This window comes from Ipomoea nil, unplaced genomic scaffold (assembly GCF_001879475.1).
Source record: "Ipomoea nil cultivar Tokyo-kokei standard unplaced genomic scaffold, Asagao_1.1 scaffold0980, whole genome shotgun sequence".
NCBI classification, from domain to species: Eukaryota; Viridiplantae; Streptophyta; class Magnoliopsida; order Solanales; family Convolvulaceae; genus Ipomoea; species Ipomoea nil.
This window is the reverse complement of record NW_017617408.1, coordinates 1,689,447-1,709,691: the sequence shown is the minus strand read 5'-3', so window position 1 is coordinate 1,709,691 and position 20,245 is coordinate 1,689,447. Positions and strand designations below refer to the sequence as shown.

At 38.2% G+C, this 20,245-nt stretch overlaps 2 protein-coding genes across 2 annotated transcripts; both read left to right on the top strand.

The window, feature by feature from the left end:
- Positions 1-14,617: 14,617 nt before the first annotated feature.
- Positions 14,618-15,613, top strand: LOC109179771 (zinc finger BED domain-containing protein RICESLEEPER 2-like). Its single transcript, XM_019329267.1, has one exon. It carries the CDS (start codon positions 14,618-14,620, stop codon positions 15,611-15,613), a length of 996 nt encoding a protein of 331 aa, XP_019184812.1.
- A 1,239-nt stretch (positions 15,614-16,852) lies between these two features.
- On the top strand, positions 16,853-17,806 carry LOC109179770. The gene has a single exon (XM_019329266.1). The coding sequence runs from the start codon at positions 16,853-16,855 to the stop codon at positions 17,804-17,806; it is 954 nt and encodes a 317-aa protein (XP_019184811.1).
- The last annotated feature ends 2,439 nt before the right edge of the window (positions 17,807-20,245 follow it).

Genomic DNA, 20,245 nt, shown 5'->3' with positions numbered 1-20,245 from the left:
TATAGACAAAACCAAAAGAGGCAGGAAATGGGCCCATAAAATCAATACCCCAAACATCAAAGACCTCACAAAATATGATCGGAGTTTGTGGCATTTCATTTCTCCGGGATAAATTACCTGACTTTTGGCAAGCATCACAACACTTGCAAAATGAGTATGAATCTTTAAATAAAGTTGGCCAATAAAACCCAGAGTCCAACACTTTCCTTGCTGTTCTCTTAGCACCAAAGTGGCCGCCACAAGCATAAGAATGACAAAAGGCAAGGATTGAGGCAATTTCGCTATCAGGTACACACCGCCTTACTACTTGGTCAGCACAATGTTTCCAGAGGTACGGTTCATCCCATACATAGTACTTGGCGTTACTCCTGATTTTATCTTTTTGGGCTTTAGACGAATTATGAGAAAACTTGTTGGCAACCAAAAAGTTGACTACGTTAGCATACCAAGGTAAAACCACAGTCGCAGCCAATAAGTGCTCATCAGGGAATGCTTCTTGCAGCGGAGGTTCAGGTTCAATGTGTACCAACCGACTCAAATGATCGGCCACAAGATTCTCTGACCCCTTCTTATCTTTGATCTCCACATCAAACTCACTTAAGAGGAGAATCCATCTTATCAATCTTGGTTTGGCTTCCTGCTTTTTCATCAAGTAGCGAAGAGCTGCATGGTCAGAATAAACGATAACTTTGGTGCCCAGCAAATAGGACCTAAATTTTTCTAAAGCAAAAACAATGGCTAAAAGTTCTTTTTCTGTAGTAGAATAGTTTTTCTGAGCATCATTTAAAGTCCTAGAAGCATAATAAATAACATGGGATGATTTCCCGATCTTTTGGCCCAACACAGCCCCTACTGCGTGATCACTTGCATCACACATAATCTCAAATGGGTAGTTCCAGTTAGGTGGCTGAATGATCGGCGCAGACGTCAACAACTCCTTCAATTCGTCAAATGCTCCCTTACACTTTTTGTCAAACTCAAAGGATGTCTCTTTCTGCAACAATTTGCATAAAGGTAGTGCTATTTTCGAGAAGTCTTTGATAAACCTTCGGTAAAAACCTGCATGTCCAAGAAAAGAGCGGACTTCCCGCACAGTAGTAGGATAAGGCAGAGACTCTATAATATCAACTTTGGCTTTATCAACCTCAATCCCACTAGATGAAATAACATGCCCCAAAACATTACCTTGATTAACCATAAAATGACATTTTTCAGAATTTAACACAAGATTACTCTCTATGCATCTTTTCAAAATAAGTGAAAGGTTATGTAAGCAGGAGTCAAAAGAGTCGCCATAAACTGTAAAATCATCCATGAAAACTTCAATCATATGCCCAACATAATCAGAAAATATGCTAACCATACACCTCTAAAAGGTACCTGGGGCATTACAGAGGCCAAACGGCATGCGTCGATATGCAAAAGTGCCGAAGGGACATGTAAAAGTCGTCTTTTCCTGGTCTTCTGGAGCGATTGCAATCTGGAAATAACCTGAATAACCATCAAGAAAACAAAAATGAGAGCGACCGGCCAACCTTTCTAGCATTTGGTCAATAAACGGTAAAGGGAAGTGATCTTTTCTTGTAACAGCATTCAACTTCCTATAGTCTATACAAACTCGCCACCCATTTTGAATACGAGTGGGGACAAGTTCATTATTTTGATTTCTGACAACTGTAATCCCTGTTTTCTTAGGAACCACTTGAGTTGGGCTAACCCATTTGCTATCTGAAATAGGATAGATTATCCCAGCTCCAAGGAGTTTGAGGACCTCTTCCTTGACTACTTCCATCATGGGCGGGTTTAGCCTTCTTTGTGGTTGACGAGATGGTTTTGCTCCTTCCTCTAGAAGAATTCGGTGCATGCAAGTGGACGGACTTATCCCTTTGATATCTGCAATTGTCCACCCAATGGCAGTTTTGTGTTCTTTTAGCACTTGGACAAGTTTTTCCTCTTCTATTGCAAAGAGTTTAGTTGAAATTATGACTGGCAATGTTTTATTTTCTCCTAAGAAAGCATATTTAAGATGGTTGGGAAGAGGCTTCAACTTAGGGATAGGTGCCTGCACGACAGATGGTAACAATTTTTTGATAGAGACAGGTAAAGCCATATAAGAAACATTATTTTGTTGGTGTAATTTAGGACAATGATTCAATGATGCAATAACTTCATGTAAATTGGCACTAAGAAAAAACTCATTATTTCCTTTTTCAAGGTGTTCACAAATAACAACTTCTAATTTATCTTCACCATTAAATTCAAAAACTTCTTCAACCAATGAATCAATAATATCAACAGAATAAGCAGAGTTATCACCCCCAGGGTATTTCATAGCATCATAAATATTGAATGTAACAACATTACCATCAAATTCCATAGTAAGTGTACCACTGTGAATATCAATTTTTGTTTTTGCAGTTTTTAAAAATGGTCTTCCTAACAGAATAGGTGCAGAATGATCATTATTTTCCATATCTAGCACATAGAAATCAGTAGGGAAGATTAAATTATTAACTTGCAACAATACATCTTCAATTACACCCTTGGGGTATGCATTAGACCTATCAGCCAACAGGATAACTACACTAGTTTCATTCAAAGGTCCAAGTTTTAAAGAAGCATACACAGAATATGGCATAACATTAATAGATGCTCCTAAGTCTAGCATGGCTTTCTCAAGTTTAGTATCGCCTATCATACAAGGAATAGTAAACATACCTGGATCCTTGCATTTTTCAGGAAGCTTGCTTTGAATCACAGCAGAAACATTCTTACCCATTAGCACTTTCTCACCTTTTTTTGACTTTTGTGTCCTTTTTGTTGTACACAACTCCTTTAAGAATTTAGCATATCTAGGAACTTGTTTTATTGCATCAAGTAATGGAATATTCACTTCACAATTTTTGAAAGTTTCATATAACTCTTCATCTTTCGTTCCTTTTATAGATTCTGACAAAGCTTGGGGGAATGGGGGAACTGGTTCATAGTTCGAAAGATTGGGAGACTTACCTGGAGAATTTTCATTGTTGCTAGTTCCCTCTTTTTCTTGGTTCACTGATGGGGTAGCAATCGCAGGGCCTTCAATTTCCTTACCACTCCTCAACACAATTGCACTTGCATTTTCTCTTGGATTAACCACTGTTTGAGAGGGTAGTTTGCCGGAACTCTGTGCTTCCAACCGACTAACCGTAGTTGCTAGTTGGCCCATTTGTCTTTCCAAGTTTTGAATACTAGCATTTGTTTCTTGAATACTAGCCTTTGTTTCTTGACGGAATATTTGTGTTTCTTGTTGAAACTGCAGAGTGTTAGTAGCAAGAGATTTAACAATATCTTCTAGATTCATACCTGAGCTAGAGCCTTGGGTCGGTTGTTGTCTTGAAGGAAATGGTTGTCTATACTGTTGAAAATTAGAACGATTCTGAACAAACTGGTTCCCTTGTGAGTTTCCATAGCTAAGGTTTGGGTGATCCCTCCATCCAGGATTATATGTATTGGAGAACGGATCATACTTACCTTGAGGTTGTCCAGGAAAACCTCCAGCCATGTTGACTTGTTCAATAGGTTCTTCTTGAAGAGTTGGGCAGGCATCAGTTTGGTGCCCAACTACCGAGCAAATTCCACATGCTTTTACAGTTTGCATATTGCCTACTGCTAATTGACGAACAAGAGTAGTTAAACCAGTAATTTGTTGTTCAAGAGCAGAAATATTTACCTCATTCACTTGCTTAGACGGTTGGACAAGTCTATTGCCAAACTGTTGAGAATTTGCAGCCATGTTTGCAATTAGAGTTCTTGCATCGTCTGGTGTCTTGTCAACTAAAGCACCACCGCTTGCGGCATCAATCATGCTTCTATCCATTGGAAAAAGTCCTTCATAAAAGTATTGAATGAGTAATTGATCACTAATTTGATGATGTGGGCAACTTGCACATAGTTTCTTGAAACGCTCCCAATATTCATATAGGGACTCTCCATTGTTTTGCCTTATACCACATATTTCCTTTCTAATGTTGGCCGCCCTTGAAGCTGGGAAATATTTTTCAAGGAACGCTGTTTTTAAGTTATTCCATGTGGTGATGCTCCCAGAAGGTAGATAGTATAGCCAATCCTTCGCTGAATCTTTCAACGAAAAGGGGAAGGCTCTCAACTTGATTTGTTCCTCAGTAACCCCATTGGGTTTCATACTTGAACACACTACATGGAGTTCCTTTAAGTGTTTGTGAGGATCTTCGCCTGCAAGTCCATGAAAAGAAGGCAAAAGATGAATTAATCCAGACTTTAGTTCGAATTGCACATTGACATCCAGAGCAGGGAAAGTGATGCATAATGGTTGTTGATCTAAATTTGGAGCTCCAAGTTCTTTTAAAGTCCGATTTTGAGCCATGGGTTCCTCTTCTAAATCAGAATTGGCAGAATTGGTAGCCAGATCACTAAACTCCAATTTGCTCAAAGCTTGTTTCCTCCACCTGCGTATAGTTCTTTCAATTTCTGGATAGTACGGCAAGATTTTTTTATTAGCAGATCGAGTTATAGGCATAAAAAAAGAAAAGAAAATATATTGCAGCATTTATGCAAAAGTAACGAAAGAGAAGATTTTTTTTTTTTAAATTCTTTTTTTTTTTGGGACAAATGAAAAATAAATAAATAAATAAAGAAATAAATAATTAAATAAACACAAAATAAGCTAGAAAATCTCCCCGGCAACGGCGCCAAAATTTGGTGAGCTGTCGTAGGCTCCCAAATTAAAACCTTACAAACGTAGTAGCGGGAGTAAGGATCGATCCCACGAGGAGTAACTAGTTTAACCTTTGTGCTTAAGGAAACAATGGGGGGTTTGGAATATATCGAGAATAAATATTAAATAAAAGAGAAATTAAATAAACGAGAAATTTAATCGAACGAATAAACAGTGAAAATAATATATCGAAAACACTTATAATAAGAAACCTTGGTTAGTAAAGATCCACCACCGGAATTCAACACTGATCATTGATTAATAAAGTAATTAATATGCAATTGAATATTTGTCGTGAAATTATTTCATTTCTGTTTTCCCTTAGTTGTAGGTAAATAAAGCATAAGCGGTTTAATTACCCCTACTACTAAATAATCTAAGACAAGCGCTATAGATTTAATTTAGTAGCAGCAATAGGAACTAGGAAAACCGACAAACTAAATAACACAAGCACAAGTGGTTGCATTTAATTTAGGAAAATATTCTACCCGAGACCAATTATCACTAAGCCGTCAAAAATTAACCTTAGTTGCTACTGAATATTAGAATAATTTGTAGCACAACATTATCTAATATAGCAAATAATTATATCAAATAAATAACTTGTAGGCCTCCCTAGCAATTAAATGATACAACTATTCAAATAATTTAGAAGAATATTTAATACTCAAAATGCATAAAAACATATATATAATAAAGTTAAATAAATAACCTTACAACGTTATGAACTCCGGGGCTTCAATTCACTAAACCAACTAGAAATTATCCACAAATGGACATTGATAACAACTTCAACGAATACTATAGAGGAGGGAAGAATGAACATTTTACAATAAAACACTTATACTATTTATACACTTTCTAAATTAAACCTAATGAACCTCTACCACTTATTCTCCTATTTTTGTGGCATGTCTGATTTCTTCTGTTAGTTGTGCTGCTTACCTATTCAAAAGAAAAGAAAGAGATAAAATGTTAGGATTAATAAATTCAATTGCAATGGATTGGACCACAACATAACTTACATTTATATATATATATATATATATATATATATATATATATATATATATATATATATGTTACGTACTGTATACTAAATATTATATAATATATAAGAATATATATATATATATATATATATATATATATATATTTATATATTAATTATTATATATATTATATATTATATATTTTATATATATATATATATATATATATATATATATATATATATATATATATATATATATATATATTTAGTACAATATTTAGTTCATTAATTGTTAAACTCCAAAAAGAACAAATTATTAAATAATATTAAATAATTAATGCAAAATTATTATAAAGATGTACCTAAAATATGAGTGTAAAATATGCCCGTCATATACGTATGTTGTCGTTGGTTAATGCAATTATACAAGTAAACGGTACAACCTAATTATCATAACCGACCCATTTTATTATTATTATAACGTACAAAACCGGCCAAATTAGTGTATCAAACATTTCCATCAATTGATTTGATATATTATCATTTTACATTTAAAATAAATATCCGAATAATCCACTGGTATCATGTTACTCCCTTATGTGAGGGGTGTTGAGTTCAAAACTTGATAGAAGTGTGGTTTGTATATATTTAAATATCTCCCTTGATTTGTAATAAAAATAAATAAATATGTAAATTCTACTCATTATATTAATGAGTTAATGCCAGACTTTGGTGGTTTCGCCATATAATGAGTTAATGCCAGACTTTATTTGGTGGTTCCGCCAGTTCTTGTTTGGTGCCACTCGAATTTTATTCTGAAAATTTCGAGTGATATTTCCCAAAATTTTATTTTTATCAATTTTAAATTTTATAACGGTTTTATTATTTTTATATTTATATTTTTTCATATAATATTCGGATATACTAAATTTTAAAATATCTGAACCGATAACTATTCGGATTCACCCAAAATTTAAAATTCAATTCGGATTCTGGGTGGTAGTTCGGTTAATCCAAATAGCACCCACCCTAGGTGCAATAAATTAAGAAAGTAGCCCGCATGGGTAGCTCAACTGGTCATAGAGGTGAAACTTTGGAAGAATGACCAGGGATCGAGTCTCACCCGCGGTAGTGTGGGAGCAACCTCTCAAAGTGAGGGGGGCTCTTTGTGCGTAGTGAGCACCGGTCTAGCCTCTATGGTTCATGTTCAGTTCTCTGAACAATATAAACTCAGACAATTTAACCCAAAATTACTTGTTTACCTAGCCTGGCAGTTATCAAATTTGAAATTTATTTTTTAAAATAATTTTAAATAAAATAAATTTTTTCTTTTAAAAAAAAACAAGAACACCGCCGAAGACGAACTTCTTCATATCCGGCAGAGTCTCTTCGTCTCCATGGCCAGAGACGAAGAACATCTCCAGCCATAGAGACCAAGGTCCCTTGTGTTGGGTTGGGCTTCCCTCCTATGTGGTAAATAGTCCATGTTTGGACCAAGCCAATTTGTATCCACTATATTTTTATTGAGGCATAATCATTATTATTATTATTATATAATAATAATAATAATAGAGATTATGAAGGTGAGGCGGCATGCTGAATTGGAGAAAAGGAAATTCAATTCCTTTTTGATTCCTTCTCCTAATATATATATATTTATATGCTTTAGGGATTAGGGATGAGAAAACTGATAGCATGTCAGCAGGTCGGCAGTGAGGAGAAGTGGGCGAAATAATTTTCATGCTTCATTCTCCATCTTTTTCGTTCGGCAGTTCGACAGCTCGATAGCTATGGTCAGTTTCTTTGGTGCTTTGTCGTGAGGTCTGCCAGGTTCTTGGGTGCTTTATTCATCAAATATTTTGGAGGTCAGCTTATTTGTTCCAGGCATCTTTTGAGTATTCTCGTACTATTTGTATTCTTTTCATCTTGCTTTTGGTGGTTGAATATTTTAAGTACGAGTTGGTATTCTGTTTAGGCCGTGGAATATAATAGAAGTCTTTGTCCTAGAGTTATTGTATTTGATGATTTGTGGATGTTTGGCTCGTGTGGTAGCCTGAAACTTTGTACCCAAGATTTATTATAATGGATTATTTGGTTGGTGGTGGTCCCGTGGTTTTTTCCCCGATTTGGGGTTTTCCACGTAAATCTTGTGTCCCTTGTATTCATATTTATTTTTGGCTGTTTTGTATCCTCTCGTATTTGTGCACTATGTCGGGTCTGTGATTTTCATTGTCACAGGAAGTGGGATTTTCCTAACAAAGTGGTATCAGAGCCCTGGTTGTTGATTGGGTACATTTGACATGGAGATAAATATGAGTAATAGTACGATTGAATGGTGGAAATTATCACATTTGGAAGGCCAAGATGAAGGATCTTCTATTTGTGAAGAAATTACATCTATCTGTGTTTGCAACTGCAAAGCCAGAAAGCATGTCAGACGAAGAGTGGGACTTTGAGCACCAACAAGTTTGTGGTTATATTCGCCAATGGGTTGAAGATAATGTTATGAATCACATTATCAACGAGACACATGCCAGAAGCCTGTGGGATAAACTTGAGACCCTGTATGCTTCCAAGACAGGCAATAACAAATTGTTTTTGCTAAAACAATTGATGAATCTAAGATTCAGGGAAGGTACATTGATCAATGATCATGTCAATGATTTTTAGGGTGTTCTTGATCAGTTGTCTAGCATGGGCATCAAATTTGAGGATGAGGTACTTGGTCTCTGGTTGCTTAACACTCTACCTGATTCTTGGGAAACACTTCGGGTTTCTTTGACTAATTCTGCTCCCAACGGTGTTGTGACCATGGAGTATGTCAAGAGTGGTATCTTGAATGAAGAGTCAAGAAGAAGATCTCAAGACACCTCCACTCAGTCAGATATTTTGGTTACAAATGATAGGGAGAGAAACAAACAAAGGGGTCAGAAGGGTAGAGATAAAAGCAGAAGTAAGTCAAGGTCATGGCACAAGGATGTTGAATGTTATCATTGTGGCAAGAAGGGTCACATCAAGAAAAATTGCTTCAAGTTGAAAAGGGAACAAAAGCAAGACAAGAAAGATGATCACACAGAGAACCAGGTTGCAATAGTTAGAGCAGATTTGCTTCTTGCTTGTGATGAGAACGCCGTCAACGTTGCATGCCATGAGACAACTTGGATTGTAGATTCAGGCGCATCTTACCATGTTACACCAAGGAAGGAATTCTTTACTTCATATACTCCAGGTGACTTTGGAGAGCTAAGAATGGGTGATGATGGTCAAGTGAAGGTGATTGGTACCGGTACAGTTTGTCTTGAGACCAGCAATGGCACAAAGCCGGAACTTAAAAATGTAAAGCATGCACCGGGTATCAGACTGAATCTCATTTCTACAGGAAAACTTGATGATGATGGTTTCTGTTGTTTCTTTGGTGATGGACATTGGAAAATCACTAAAGGCTCGCTGGTTATTGCACGAGGTAACAAGTCTTCTAACTTGTACTCTTTACAAAGCTCTATTTCTGGTGATTCAGTGAATGTGGCAGCAAAAGAATGTGCATCAGAATTGTGGCATAAACGACTTGGCCACATGAGTGTGAAGGGGATTGATTTCCTTGCCAAGAAGAAGAAGCTTTTAGGAGTAAAGGAAGCTAGATTGGACAGATGTGTTCATTGCCTGGCAGGGAAACAGAAAAGAGTTTCTTTTATGAGCAATTCTCCTTCGAAGAAGCCGGAGCCACTTGAGTTGATACATTCTGATGTGTGTGGACCAATGAAGGTTAGATCACTTGGAGGTGCATCTTACTTTGTGACCTTCATTGATGATTATTCTAGGAAACTCTGGGTTTACACTTTGAAGCATTAAAGTGATGTGCTTGGTGTGTTTAAAGAGTTTCATGCCCTTGTTGAGAGACAGACATGGAAGAAATTGAAGTGCATCCGTACTGACAATAGCGGTGATTACCGTAGCCCATTTGATGAGTATTGCAGAATGCACGGTATTAGACATCAGAAAACTCCTCCTAAAACTCCTCAATTAAATGGCTTAGCAGAGAGGATGAATCGGACAATTATGGAGAGAGTCAGATGTATGCTTGATGACGCAAAGTTGCCTAGTTCTTTTTGGGTAGAGGCAATTTCCACAGCTGTTCATGTTATCAACTTATCTCCCGTTATTGCTTTGAATAATGAAGTTCCTGATAAGGTTTGGTGTGGAAAGGAAGTTTCTTATGATCACCTCAGAGTCTTCGGTTGTAAGGCATTTGTGCATGTCCCAAGAGATGAAAGATCTAAGTTGGACTCGAAGACTAGACAGTGCATTTTCATTGGTTATGGTCTTGATGAATTTGGCTACAAGCTGTATGATCCAGTTGAGAAGAAACTTGTGAGAAGCCGTGATGTAGTGTTCTTTGAAGATCAAACCATTGAAGATGTTGACAAAGTGAGAAAGCCAGAATCTCAAGACAGCGGAAGTTTGGTTGACTGTGAGCCAGTTTCCAGCAAAGATACACATGATGCTGATGAGGTTCAAGAGAATGGCCAGGACGGTGATCTTGTACCAGACAATCAGGATGATACAGCTGATGTGGATGGTCATGTTGATGATGTTGTGCACCAGGAACAAGAAGTTCCTTCGCAGGTTCCAGTTGATCCTCCTAAAAGGTCTAACAGGGAACAGAGACCATCTACTCGTTACTCTTCCAGTCAGTATGTGCTATTGACTGATGGGGGATAACCTGAGTTCTATGAAGAAGCTATGGAGAGTGAGCAAAAGAGACAATGGCTTGAGGCTATGCAGGATGAGATGAATTCCCTATATGCAAATGATACCTTTGAGTTGGTAAGGGCACCAAAGAACATGAAAGCTTTGAAGAACAGGTGGGTCTACAGATTGAAACATGAAGAGGGCACTTCAGTTCCACGATTCAAAGCTCGACTGGTGGTGAAAGGTTTTTAGCCAGAAGAAAGGTATTGATTTTGATGAAATTTTCTCTCCTGTTGTGAAATTTTCATCCATTAGAGTTGTGTTGGGTCTAGCAGCTCGTTTGGATTTAGAAATTGAGCAGATGGATGTAAAGACAGCTTTTCTCCATGGTGATTTAGATGAGGAGATATATATGGAGCAACCTGAGGGATTCAAAGTCAAAGGGAAAGAGGATTATGTTTGCAGGTTAAAGAAGAGTTTGTATGGATTGAAGCAAGCTCCGAGGCAGTGGTATAAAAAGTTTACTTCCGTTATGAGTAAACATGGGTACAAGAAGACTTCTTCAGACCACTGTGTTTTTGTAAACAGATTCTCTGATGATGACTTTGTTATATTGTTGTTTTATGTTGATGATATGATGATTATTGGTCGCAATGTTTCAAGAATTCAACAGTTGAAACAAGAGTTGAGTAAGTCATTTTCTATGAAGGACATGGGACCAGCAAAGCAAATTCTTGGGATGAAGATCATTCTTGACAGGCAAAACAAGAAGTTGTGGTTATCTCAAGAGAAGTATATAGAGAAAGTACTTGAAAGATTTAGTATGGATAAAGCTAAGCCAGTGAATACACCTCTTGGTATGCATTTCAAGTTAAGTAAGAAGCAATGTGCCTCTAGTGAGAAAGAGAATGAAGAAATGCAAAGAGTTCCCTATTCTTCAGTTGTTGGTAGTTTGATGTATGCCATGGTATGTACGAGACCAGATATTGCTCATGCAGTGGGTGTTGTTAGCAGATTTCTCTCAAATCCAGGGAGAGAACATTGGGATGCTGTGAAGTGGGTTCTGAGATATCTTCGGGGTACTTCAAGTCTGAGATTGTGTTTTGGTACAGAGAAACCTATTCTTGCCGGGTACACTGATTCAGATATGGCCGGGGACATCGACACCAGGAAATCTACTTCAGGTTATCTAATTACCTATGCAGGGGGAGCAGTTTCATGGCAATCAAGATTGCAAAAGTGTGTTGCTTTGTCTACCACTGAAGCTGAGTTCATAGCATCTGTTCAGGCCAGTAAAGAAATGCTATGGATGAAGAATTTTGTTCAGGAGCTCGGGTTTGTTCAAGACATGTATTTGCTCTATTGTGATAGTCAAAGTGCTTCATCTTGCAAAGAACTCCACGTTCCATTACAGATCAAAACATATTGACACGAGATATCATTGGATTAGAGATATCTTGGAGTGCAAGATGCTTGAACTTGAAAAGATTCACACTGATGATAATGGGTTTGACATGATGACTAAAGCTTTGCCAAGAGGGAAGTTTGAGGATTGTTGCTCTATCGCCGGGATGGCGATATCTTCCACATAGTCGGGTGGGGGAGATTTGTTGGGTTGGGCTTCCCTCCTATGTGGTAAATAGTCCATGTTTGGACCAAGCCAATTTGTATCCACTATATTTTTATTGAGGCATAATTATTATTATTATTATATTATAATAATAATAATAGAGATTATGAAGGTGAGGCGGCATGCTGAATTGGAGAAAAGGAAATTCAATTCCTTTTTGATTCCTTCTCCCAATATATATATATTTATATGCTTTAGGGATTAGGGATGAGAAAACTGATAGCATGACAGCAGGTCGGCAGTGAGGAGAAGTGGGCGAAATAATTTTCTTGCTTCATTCTCCATCTTTTTCGTTCGGCAGTTCGACAGCTCGATAGCTTTGGTCAGTTTCTTTGGTGCTTTTCCGTGATGTCTGCCAGGTTCTTGGGTGCTTTATGTTAAGCCAATATGTGGCTAGTATATCTTTAGTTGTTATTTATTCTATTTGTGCTCCTATAGACTAGTTGTATTTGGTTGTAACTTCCTGCTATCTTCACTCCTCCATGTAGGGGTGAGCATAAATACCGATAAACCGATAAAACCGATGACCGAATACCGAACCGATCGAAAATTTCGGTTTTCGGTCGGTCATCGGTTATGAGAACAAAAAAAATATCGGTTATTCGGGTAATCGGTTATTCTAGCGGTTATTGGAGGTTCAAAACCGCGGTTACCGAATAACCGACACTATATATATATATATATATATATATATATATATATATATATATATATATATATATATAATATAATATAATTATATAATTTAATTTAAGACATTAGATAGTATAGTATTAATGTATTATAGTAGACAGTATAGTGGGTAGACTGTAGACACGTGTAGAAGACTTAGAAAGTTAGAAGTCCTTTACCATCCGTCCGTCCCTCTCTCTTAGTCTCATTCTAACATTGCAATTCGCAACCCTAATCCACTGAACCACAAACGAAGCCGCTCCTCTCGGCTCTCGCAGTCTTTACCGTCCCTCTCCGGCAGTCCGGCCTCCGCGCCGCTACCTCTCCGGTCGAAGCCCTCGCCTCACCGCGTAGTAGCGCCGCCTCGCCGGTCGTCGCACCGCTCGGCTGTTCGCCGGTTATCGCAAATTCGTCGGTCGTCGCACCTCCAGCCAGTCAGCCTCACCTAAGATTCTTCAGCCCCTTCACAGTTCAGTTCACCCATCTCAGATTTCTCAAGGTAAGTTACATACTAATTTTATAATTTATATTTGTTGAATTTGAAGTCTTTGATAGTTCACAGTTCACTAGTTTCATTTATATAAACAAAATCATAGTGATATTTATTTTTAAAATTTTTACAGTGTTTTGGCTCCAGAAATCCTAGAAATCTAGATTCATCAGGCTCCAAAACTGAACAATTTATTCAAGGTAATTTTTAATTTTTGTTTACTTTAAATTTATATTAAAATATTGTTAACAATCTATTCAAGTTAAAATTTAAAACTGCAAAATGATAAGTTATGAAATGGTTAACAATGGCAGTAACTCTAAGCCAGTATGAAAATTTTAAGTTTTTAAGTTTGGCAGTATGAACTATGAACTTTTAATTTTGGATTTTTAGCAGTATGAATATTTCATAAGGAATTCTGCATTTATGGCAGTATGAACTTTTAATTTTGACAGTATGGTCTAGTAGTCTACATCAGTAGTTTGCCAATTGGGAACCTACTTTTAATCCAAACTTGTATCAGTATATGTATGTAGTATTAATTTCTGCATTTATCCAAAGAGACATCAAAGCAATCAAACTTAACAATTCAATTTATTTAAAGAAGACTAATTTGGCAGTATGAATAATTTTTTCAGTTTTTAATTTTAGTATTAAATTATTCTTTTAATTATAGATGTCAACAATGAGATCGATGCATATGGATGATAATATGGATGATGATTCAATTGAAAAAGAGCCAGAGATTGCACAAACTGTTGCAACGGAGGCAAATGAGGAAGTAAATCAATCTAAGAAAAGAAAGGTTAGCCGACACAGTTCTGAGGTATGGGAGCATTTTACTAAATTTAGTAATGAGAAATTTGAGCAAAAAGCTAGATGCAATTATTGTCAGAAAGAATTGTTTGCTGATCCTAAATTGAACGGCACTAGTTCACTAAAAGCCCATGTTAGAAGCTGTCCAAAAATGCCCTGTGCTAGTAGTGACCCTACCAAACTGAATTGCTTGAAGGGGAAGGATCACTAGGTTGTGTGAAGTATAGTGCTGAGGCACTTAGAAGGAGCATTGTTGAAATGATTATAAATCATGAAATCCCCTTCAAGTTTGTTGAATTTAAGGGTTTTAAAAAATGCTTGTCTATTGCTTGTCCAAGGTTTAAGGTTCCATCACGATGGACTATTGCTAGGGATTGTTATGGTATGTATTTGGATGAGAAGCAAAAGTTGTCTAAGTTTATCCATATGTCTTCACTTAGGGTATCACTTACCACTGATACTTGGACATCATTACAAAGGGAAAATTATATGTGTCTTACTTGTCACTTTATTGACAATAATTGGAGCTTGCAAAAAAGAATAATTAATTTTTGTCCAATTAATAGTCATAAAGGTGAGGATATTGGTAAGATGATTGAAAAATGTTTGCGTGATTGGGCAATAGACAAGGTTTTCACAATTACCGTGGATAATGCTAGTTCAAATGATGTGGCTACTCAATACTTGAAAAGGAAATTGAACAATGTTAGTGGAACTCTCTTAGAGGGCAAATATATTCACATGAGATGTGTTGCACACATTATTAATTTGGTTGTCACGGACGGGTTGAAGGAAGTGAATGAATCAATTACTCGTGTTAGATCCTCGGTGAAGTATGTGAGGCAATCACCGGCTAGATTGCATAGGTTTAAAGAATGTATAGACTTGGAAAAAATTCAATCTAAATCTTTGTTAAGCATGGATTGTAGCACTAGATGGAATTCTACCTACTTGATGTTAGATGCGGCCCAAAAATTTGAAAGAGCATTTGAGAGATTTGAAGAGATTGACCACAATTATAAGCATGAGCTTGTGTTGAATGGTGGCACACCCAAGGAAGAGGATTGGGGAAATGTTAGGAAAGTGAGCAAGTTTTTGCAACGTTTCTATGAATTCACATTGAAAGTTTCCGGAACTACATATGTGACTAGCAATGTTTACTTTCCTGAAATTTGTGAATTGTATTGTACTTTGTGTGATTGGATTAAGAGTGATGATGAACAGTTTAGCGCTATGGCTAAAAGAATGAAGGAGAAGTTTGAAAAATATTGGGGGAATGTTGAGAGGATGAATATGATACTTTATGTTGCAACTGTTCTTGACCCTAGAAGGAAATATGTGTTTGCTGATTTTTGTTTCAAGAGAATGTATTCACCTGATCAAGCTTCAGTATTGTCTTCTAACCTTAGAGATGCGACTAGTAAGTTGTTTGTTGAATACCATGGGTTGTTGAAAGTTTCACAAGGTGAGGGTAGCAATTTTACTCAACCAACGAGTGCCACTAATGCGGATGGGTCGAATAGTGATAGTCCACTAAACATTGTAACTGACTTTGAAAAGTATTTGGTTGAAATTGGACTTGGGTAGCAAAAAAACGAATTGGATAAATACATCAATGAAGAGCTTGATACTCAGAATGGTGGTGGTGAATTTGATATTCTCCGTTGGTGGAAAGAAAATGCTCATAGATTTCCCATTCTTTCATGCATGGCTCGTGATGTATTGGCAGTTCCTATATCAACTGTCGCATCTGAATCTGCATTTAGCACCGGTGGACGTGTGCTTGATACTTATAGGAGTTCATTAACTCCTAAAATTGTACAAGCTCTTGTGTGCACTCAAGATTGGTTACGAGAAGAAAATGTCATTTCAATGACTGATTTAGTTGAGCATGATGTTGGAGAGATGTATAAACTTGATGTGGGTGAGTATCAAAATCATTAATTTATTTTAAATATTATAATTTTCTTATTGTTATTTCTTTATTTAATGTTTGTATTTTCATATGATTTAGATATGTCAAAGATGAGGTTGGATCCTGTGATTGATTAGAAAAACAAGATGCAAGAAGAATATAATTGACTATGTAAGTTAATACTGTATGTTTATGTTTATTTATTATGTATTAATTATAATATTCATATATCATATATTAACTTTTGGTTACCTTTTGGATGCAAGTAAGCAGGTCTTGATGAAGATTGGCACTTTGGGCCTTTGGCAGTGTTGGAACTTGGTTTTTTTTTTTTTTTTTTTCTTTTTGAATTTGTATGCAACTTTGGGTCTTTGGACTTTGGCTATGCAGATTTGGCAGTGTTGGTATGATTATGAACTACGAGTCTATGATTCTAACTTCTAAGAGCTAAGAACTTGGCAGTTGGTAGTGATGAATGTATGCTTAATATTTATTTGGAAGTATGAATTATGAACTTGGGCACTTGGTAGTTGTTTAAGTATTAAATACTTTGATAATGATGTATGTTTTATTATTTTTATTTTTCATATTCAGTGAAATTTAAAGTTAGTTCACGGTTTTTCGGTTACCGCAATAACCGACCGAAACCGACATAATCGGTTTCGATCGGTTATCGGTATATAGTCAGTCGGTTACGGTCGGTTATAGGGAGTTAAAAAATATAGTCGGTTATTCGGTTATCGGTCGGTTATTGACCGTAATCGACCGATGCTCACCCCTACCTCCATGTACTATATGTAGGTTGTGCTTTACATCAATAAATATACAGTTAATCTCTTTACATGGTATCAAGAGCCATATTACCTTAAGGAGTTTTTTTTTTCCTCTCCTCTTTTGCAAGTCTTATATACATGGCTACCACCACCATTGACATTGTTCACCTCAATGCTCCGTCTAATTTTCCTATCAAACTCACCCCCCTCAACTTTCCTGTCTGGAGCCGCCAAGTTCAGTCCACCTTGGTTAGCTTTAATCTCCTGGGATACATCGATGGTTCTATCAAAGAACCAGCAAAATTCAATGATACTTCACAAACAACTCCGAATCCAGCACATTTGACTTGGTATCGCCAAGACCAGATAATTACCAGTGCTTTACTTGGGAGTTGTTCAGACACCATACAACCTCTTATAGCTTCCGCACCCACTGCGTGTGATGCCTGGCAACGGCTCGTTGCTAACTATGCTAGCGCCTCCCGAGGATGGATCATTTCCCTCAAGGCCAAGCTTACCAGAAATCCAAAGGGTAATCAGTCAGGCACCGCCTTTTTGAATGACATGTGCTCAATAGCTGACGACCTCGCCCTGGCTCAATGCCCTATTTCTGATGAAGACATGGTTGTGTACATTTTAACACAACTAGGGGACGAGTACAGCTCCATCGTGTCTGCCGTTCGTGTCCGTGACAAACCCATTTCTTTGGGAGAATTAACCGATGTGCTCACAGATCATGAGCGTCAGTTGGCTGAAGTTGATGATGCTCGCCAATCTCTTTTGGCTACTGCCAATGCCTCCCAGCGTGGTCCTTCGGCTTCTCGCAATAGTCAGCACTCCACTGCCGATCGGAGGTCCCGCAACAACACCAACAACACGTATGGAAATAATAGACCGAATTGGTTGCACAACAGCTACACTCGACCTGGTGTTGTGTGTCAGTTTTGTCACCTTGTTGGCCATGAAACTCGTGTTTGCCGTAAGTTAGCCCGGTTCTTAAAGGCCCATAATGTGTTTCCCGTGCAGGCTTCTACATTTCCTCAGTCTCAGTCACCTGCAGGTAATTCTATTGTGGGAGCGACTACGCCGTGAATGTTTGACAGCGGGGCGTCTCACCATGCCACACCGGATATGTCTCCTCTGCACACTTTCACCGAGTATAATGGGCCTGATGGGATACGACTGAGCGACGGTAATTCTTTAAACATCTCTCACATTGGTCAGTCATCTATTCTCACTCCTTCTTCCGTGCTCACTCTCCAAAATGTCCTACGTGTTCCACAGTTGCATAATAATTTAATATCCATATCGCAATTGTGCAAAACTAATCAAGTGTCGGTGGAATTCTTTGATTCCCACTTTCTTGTGAAGGATCTTCGAACGGGGATGTCGTTACTACGGGGGGCGAACATTAATGGTGTCTATTATGCACCTCTCCTGCGTCAACCTACATCTAATTCCATGCAGCTGTCTCGCGTTTCCCAGTGGCACCATTGTCTAGGCCATCTGTCTAATAAGGTGTTGCATCGTGTGTTGCAACATTGCAACGTTCCCATATCTATGTCAACACTAAATAAGTTTTCCTGCCAATCATGCAATGTATACAAAAGTCATAAATTACCTTTTCTCCAAAGCACACTTGTTAGCACTAGGCCTCTACAACTGCTCTACACTGAGTATGGGGTCCGACGGAAAAATCTATTGATGACTTTGCTTATTATGTTATATTTGTTGATCACTTCTCTAGGTATATCTGGTTATATCCTATAAAACGAAAGTCTGATATTTCTTTGATTTTTCCTCAGTTTAAAAGGTTAGTGGAGAAGTTTTTTGGTCTGTCAATTGTGTCAGTTTATTATGACAATGGGGGGGGGGGGGGGAGTTTATTAAATTAATTTCGATGTTCAATGCTCATGGCATTTCGCATTTTTTGACTCCTCCACATACACCTGAGCATAATGGCATGGCTGAACGGAGACACAGGCATGTCGTTGAAAATGGAATGTCACTCCTTCACGCTGCTTCTTTGCCTTCTTCATTCTGGTCTCACGCGTTTCAGGCTGTCGTCTATCTCATCAATCGACTTCCAACTCCGGTATTAGGTAATCAATCTCCTTATCAAGTTTTGTTCAAACAAAAACCCAACTGTGATAAGTTACAACCCTTTGGTTGCCTATGCTTTCCCTGGTTGCGTCCCTATAACACCAAGAAACTACAACCGAGGTCACGTCCATGTATTTTCCTTGGCTATTCAACCACCCAATCCGGTTATAAATGTCTAGATTACAGTTCGAATCGCATTTATGTATCTAGACATGTTAGATTTGTGCCTTATGTGTTTCCTTATAATGATTTGCAAAAGTCATCTAATAGCTTTCCTTCTGATTCTCATGATTCTGAATCACGACGTATCTTGTGCAAGTCGTCTACTTTGTCTACACAGGTACAGTCCGTGGGTGTTCCGACATCAGTTCCAACTCCAGTTCCAAGTCCAGTTCCAACACCCGTTCCAACACCAGTTCCAACTCCAGTTCCGACTCCAGTTCCAACTCCCGTTCCAACACCGGTTCCAACACCAGTTCCAACTCCAGTTCTGACTCCAGTTCCAACACCCGTTCCAACGCCAGTTCCAACACCGTCTCCCACTGTCTCAGAAAATGACCAAACCAGCCATCGTTCGTCACCCACTGTTACTACAACCGATCAACTACCCAGTCAGCCCGAGCAGTCGTCGTCCGATGCCTCTGAGTCACAGGATGGGCTGCGTCGCTCCACTAGACCACGTCGTCCTAACCCCAGGTATTCTGACTATGTTATCAACCACACCACAGCGCATCCCTTACCTCCCACTTTAGAACCATCTACCGTCGCTCAGGCCTTGAAGGATGCTCGGTGGAGGAAAGCTATGGACGAAGAGTTTGATGCACTCCAACGTAACAAAACGTGGTGCCTGGTTCCTCGCGGTGTTGGGGTTCCCATTGGTTGTAAATGGGTTTACCGTGTAAAGCGTAAACCTGATGGCTCAGTTGATCGGTACATGGCACGCCTTGTGGCCAAAGGCTTCTTACAGACTGCTGGCCGGGATTACTTTGAGACATATAGCCCGGTTATGAAACCGGTCACCATCAGGTTGGTTCTGACTATTGCGTTGAGTAACAACTGGGGTTTGCGCCAATTGGACATCAACAACGCGTTTTTGCACGGGACTTTACATGAGGAAGTCTACATGGACCAACCGCCCGGTTACGTTGATCCGCTGTATCCATCCCATATCTGTAAATTAACGAAGGCTTTGTATGGCCTTAAACAGGCCCCGCGAGCCTGGTACCAGGAACTCTCTTTGTTCCTGCAGCGGTCTGGGTTTATTAAGTCACAAGCTGATGCTTCACTTTTTGTTTATTCCGCCAAAGGTATAATTGTATACTTTTTAGTATATGTAGATGACATTTTGTTGACAGGTAATAACTCTACCTGGCTTGATCGTTTTGTGGGGTCCCTGTCAGCACAATTTGCCCTTAAAGATCTTGGTAC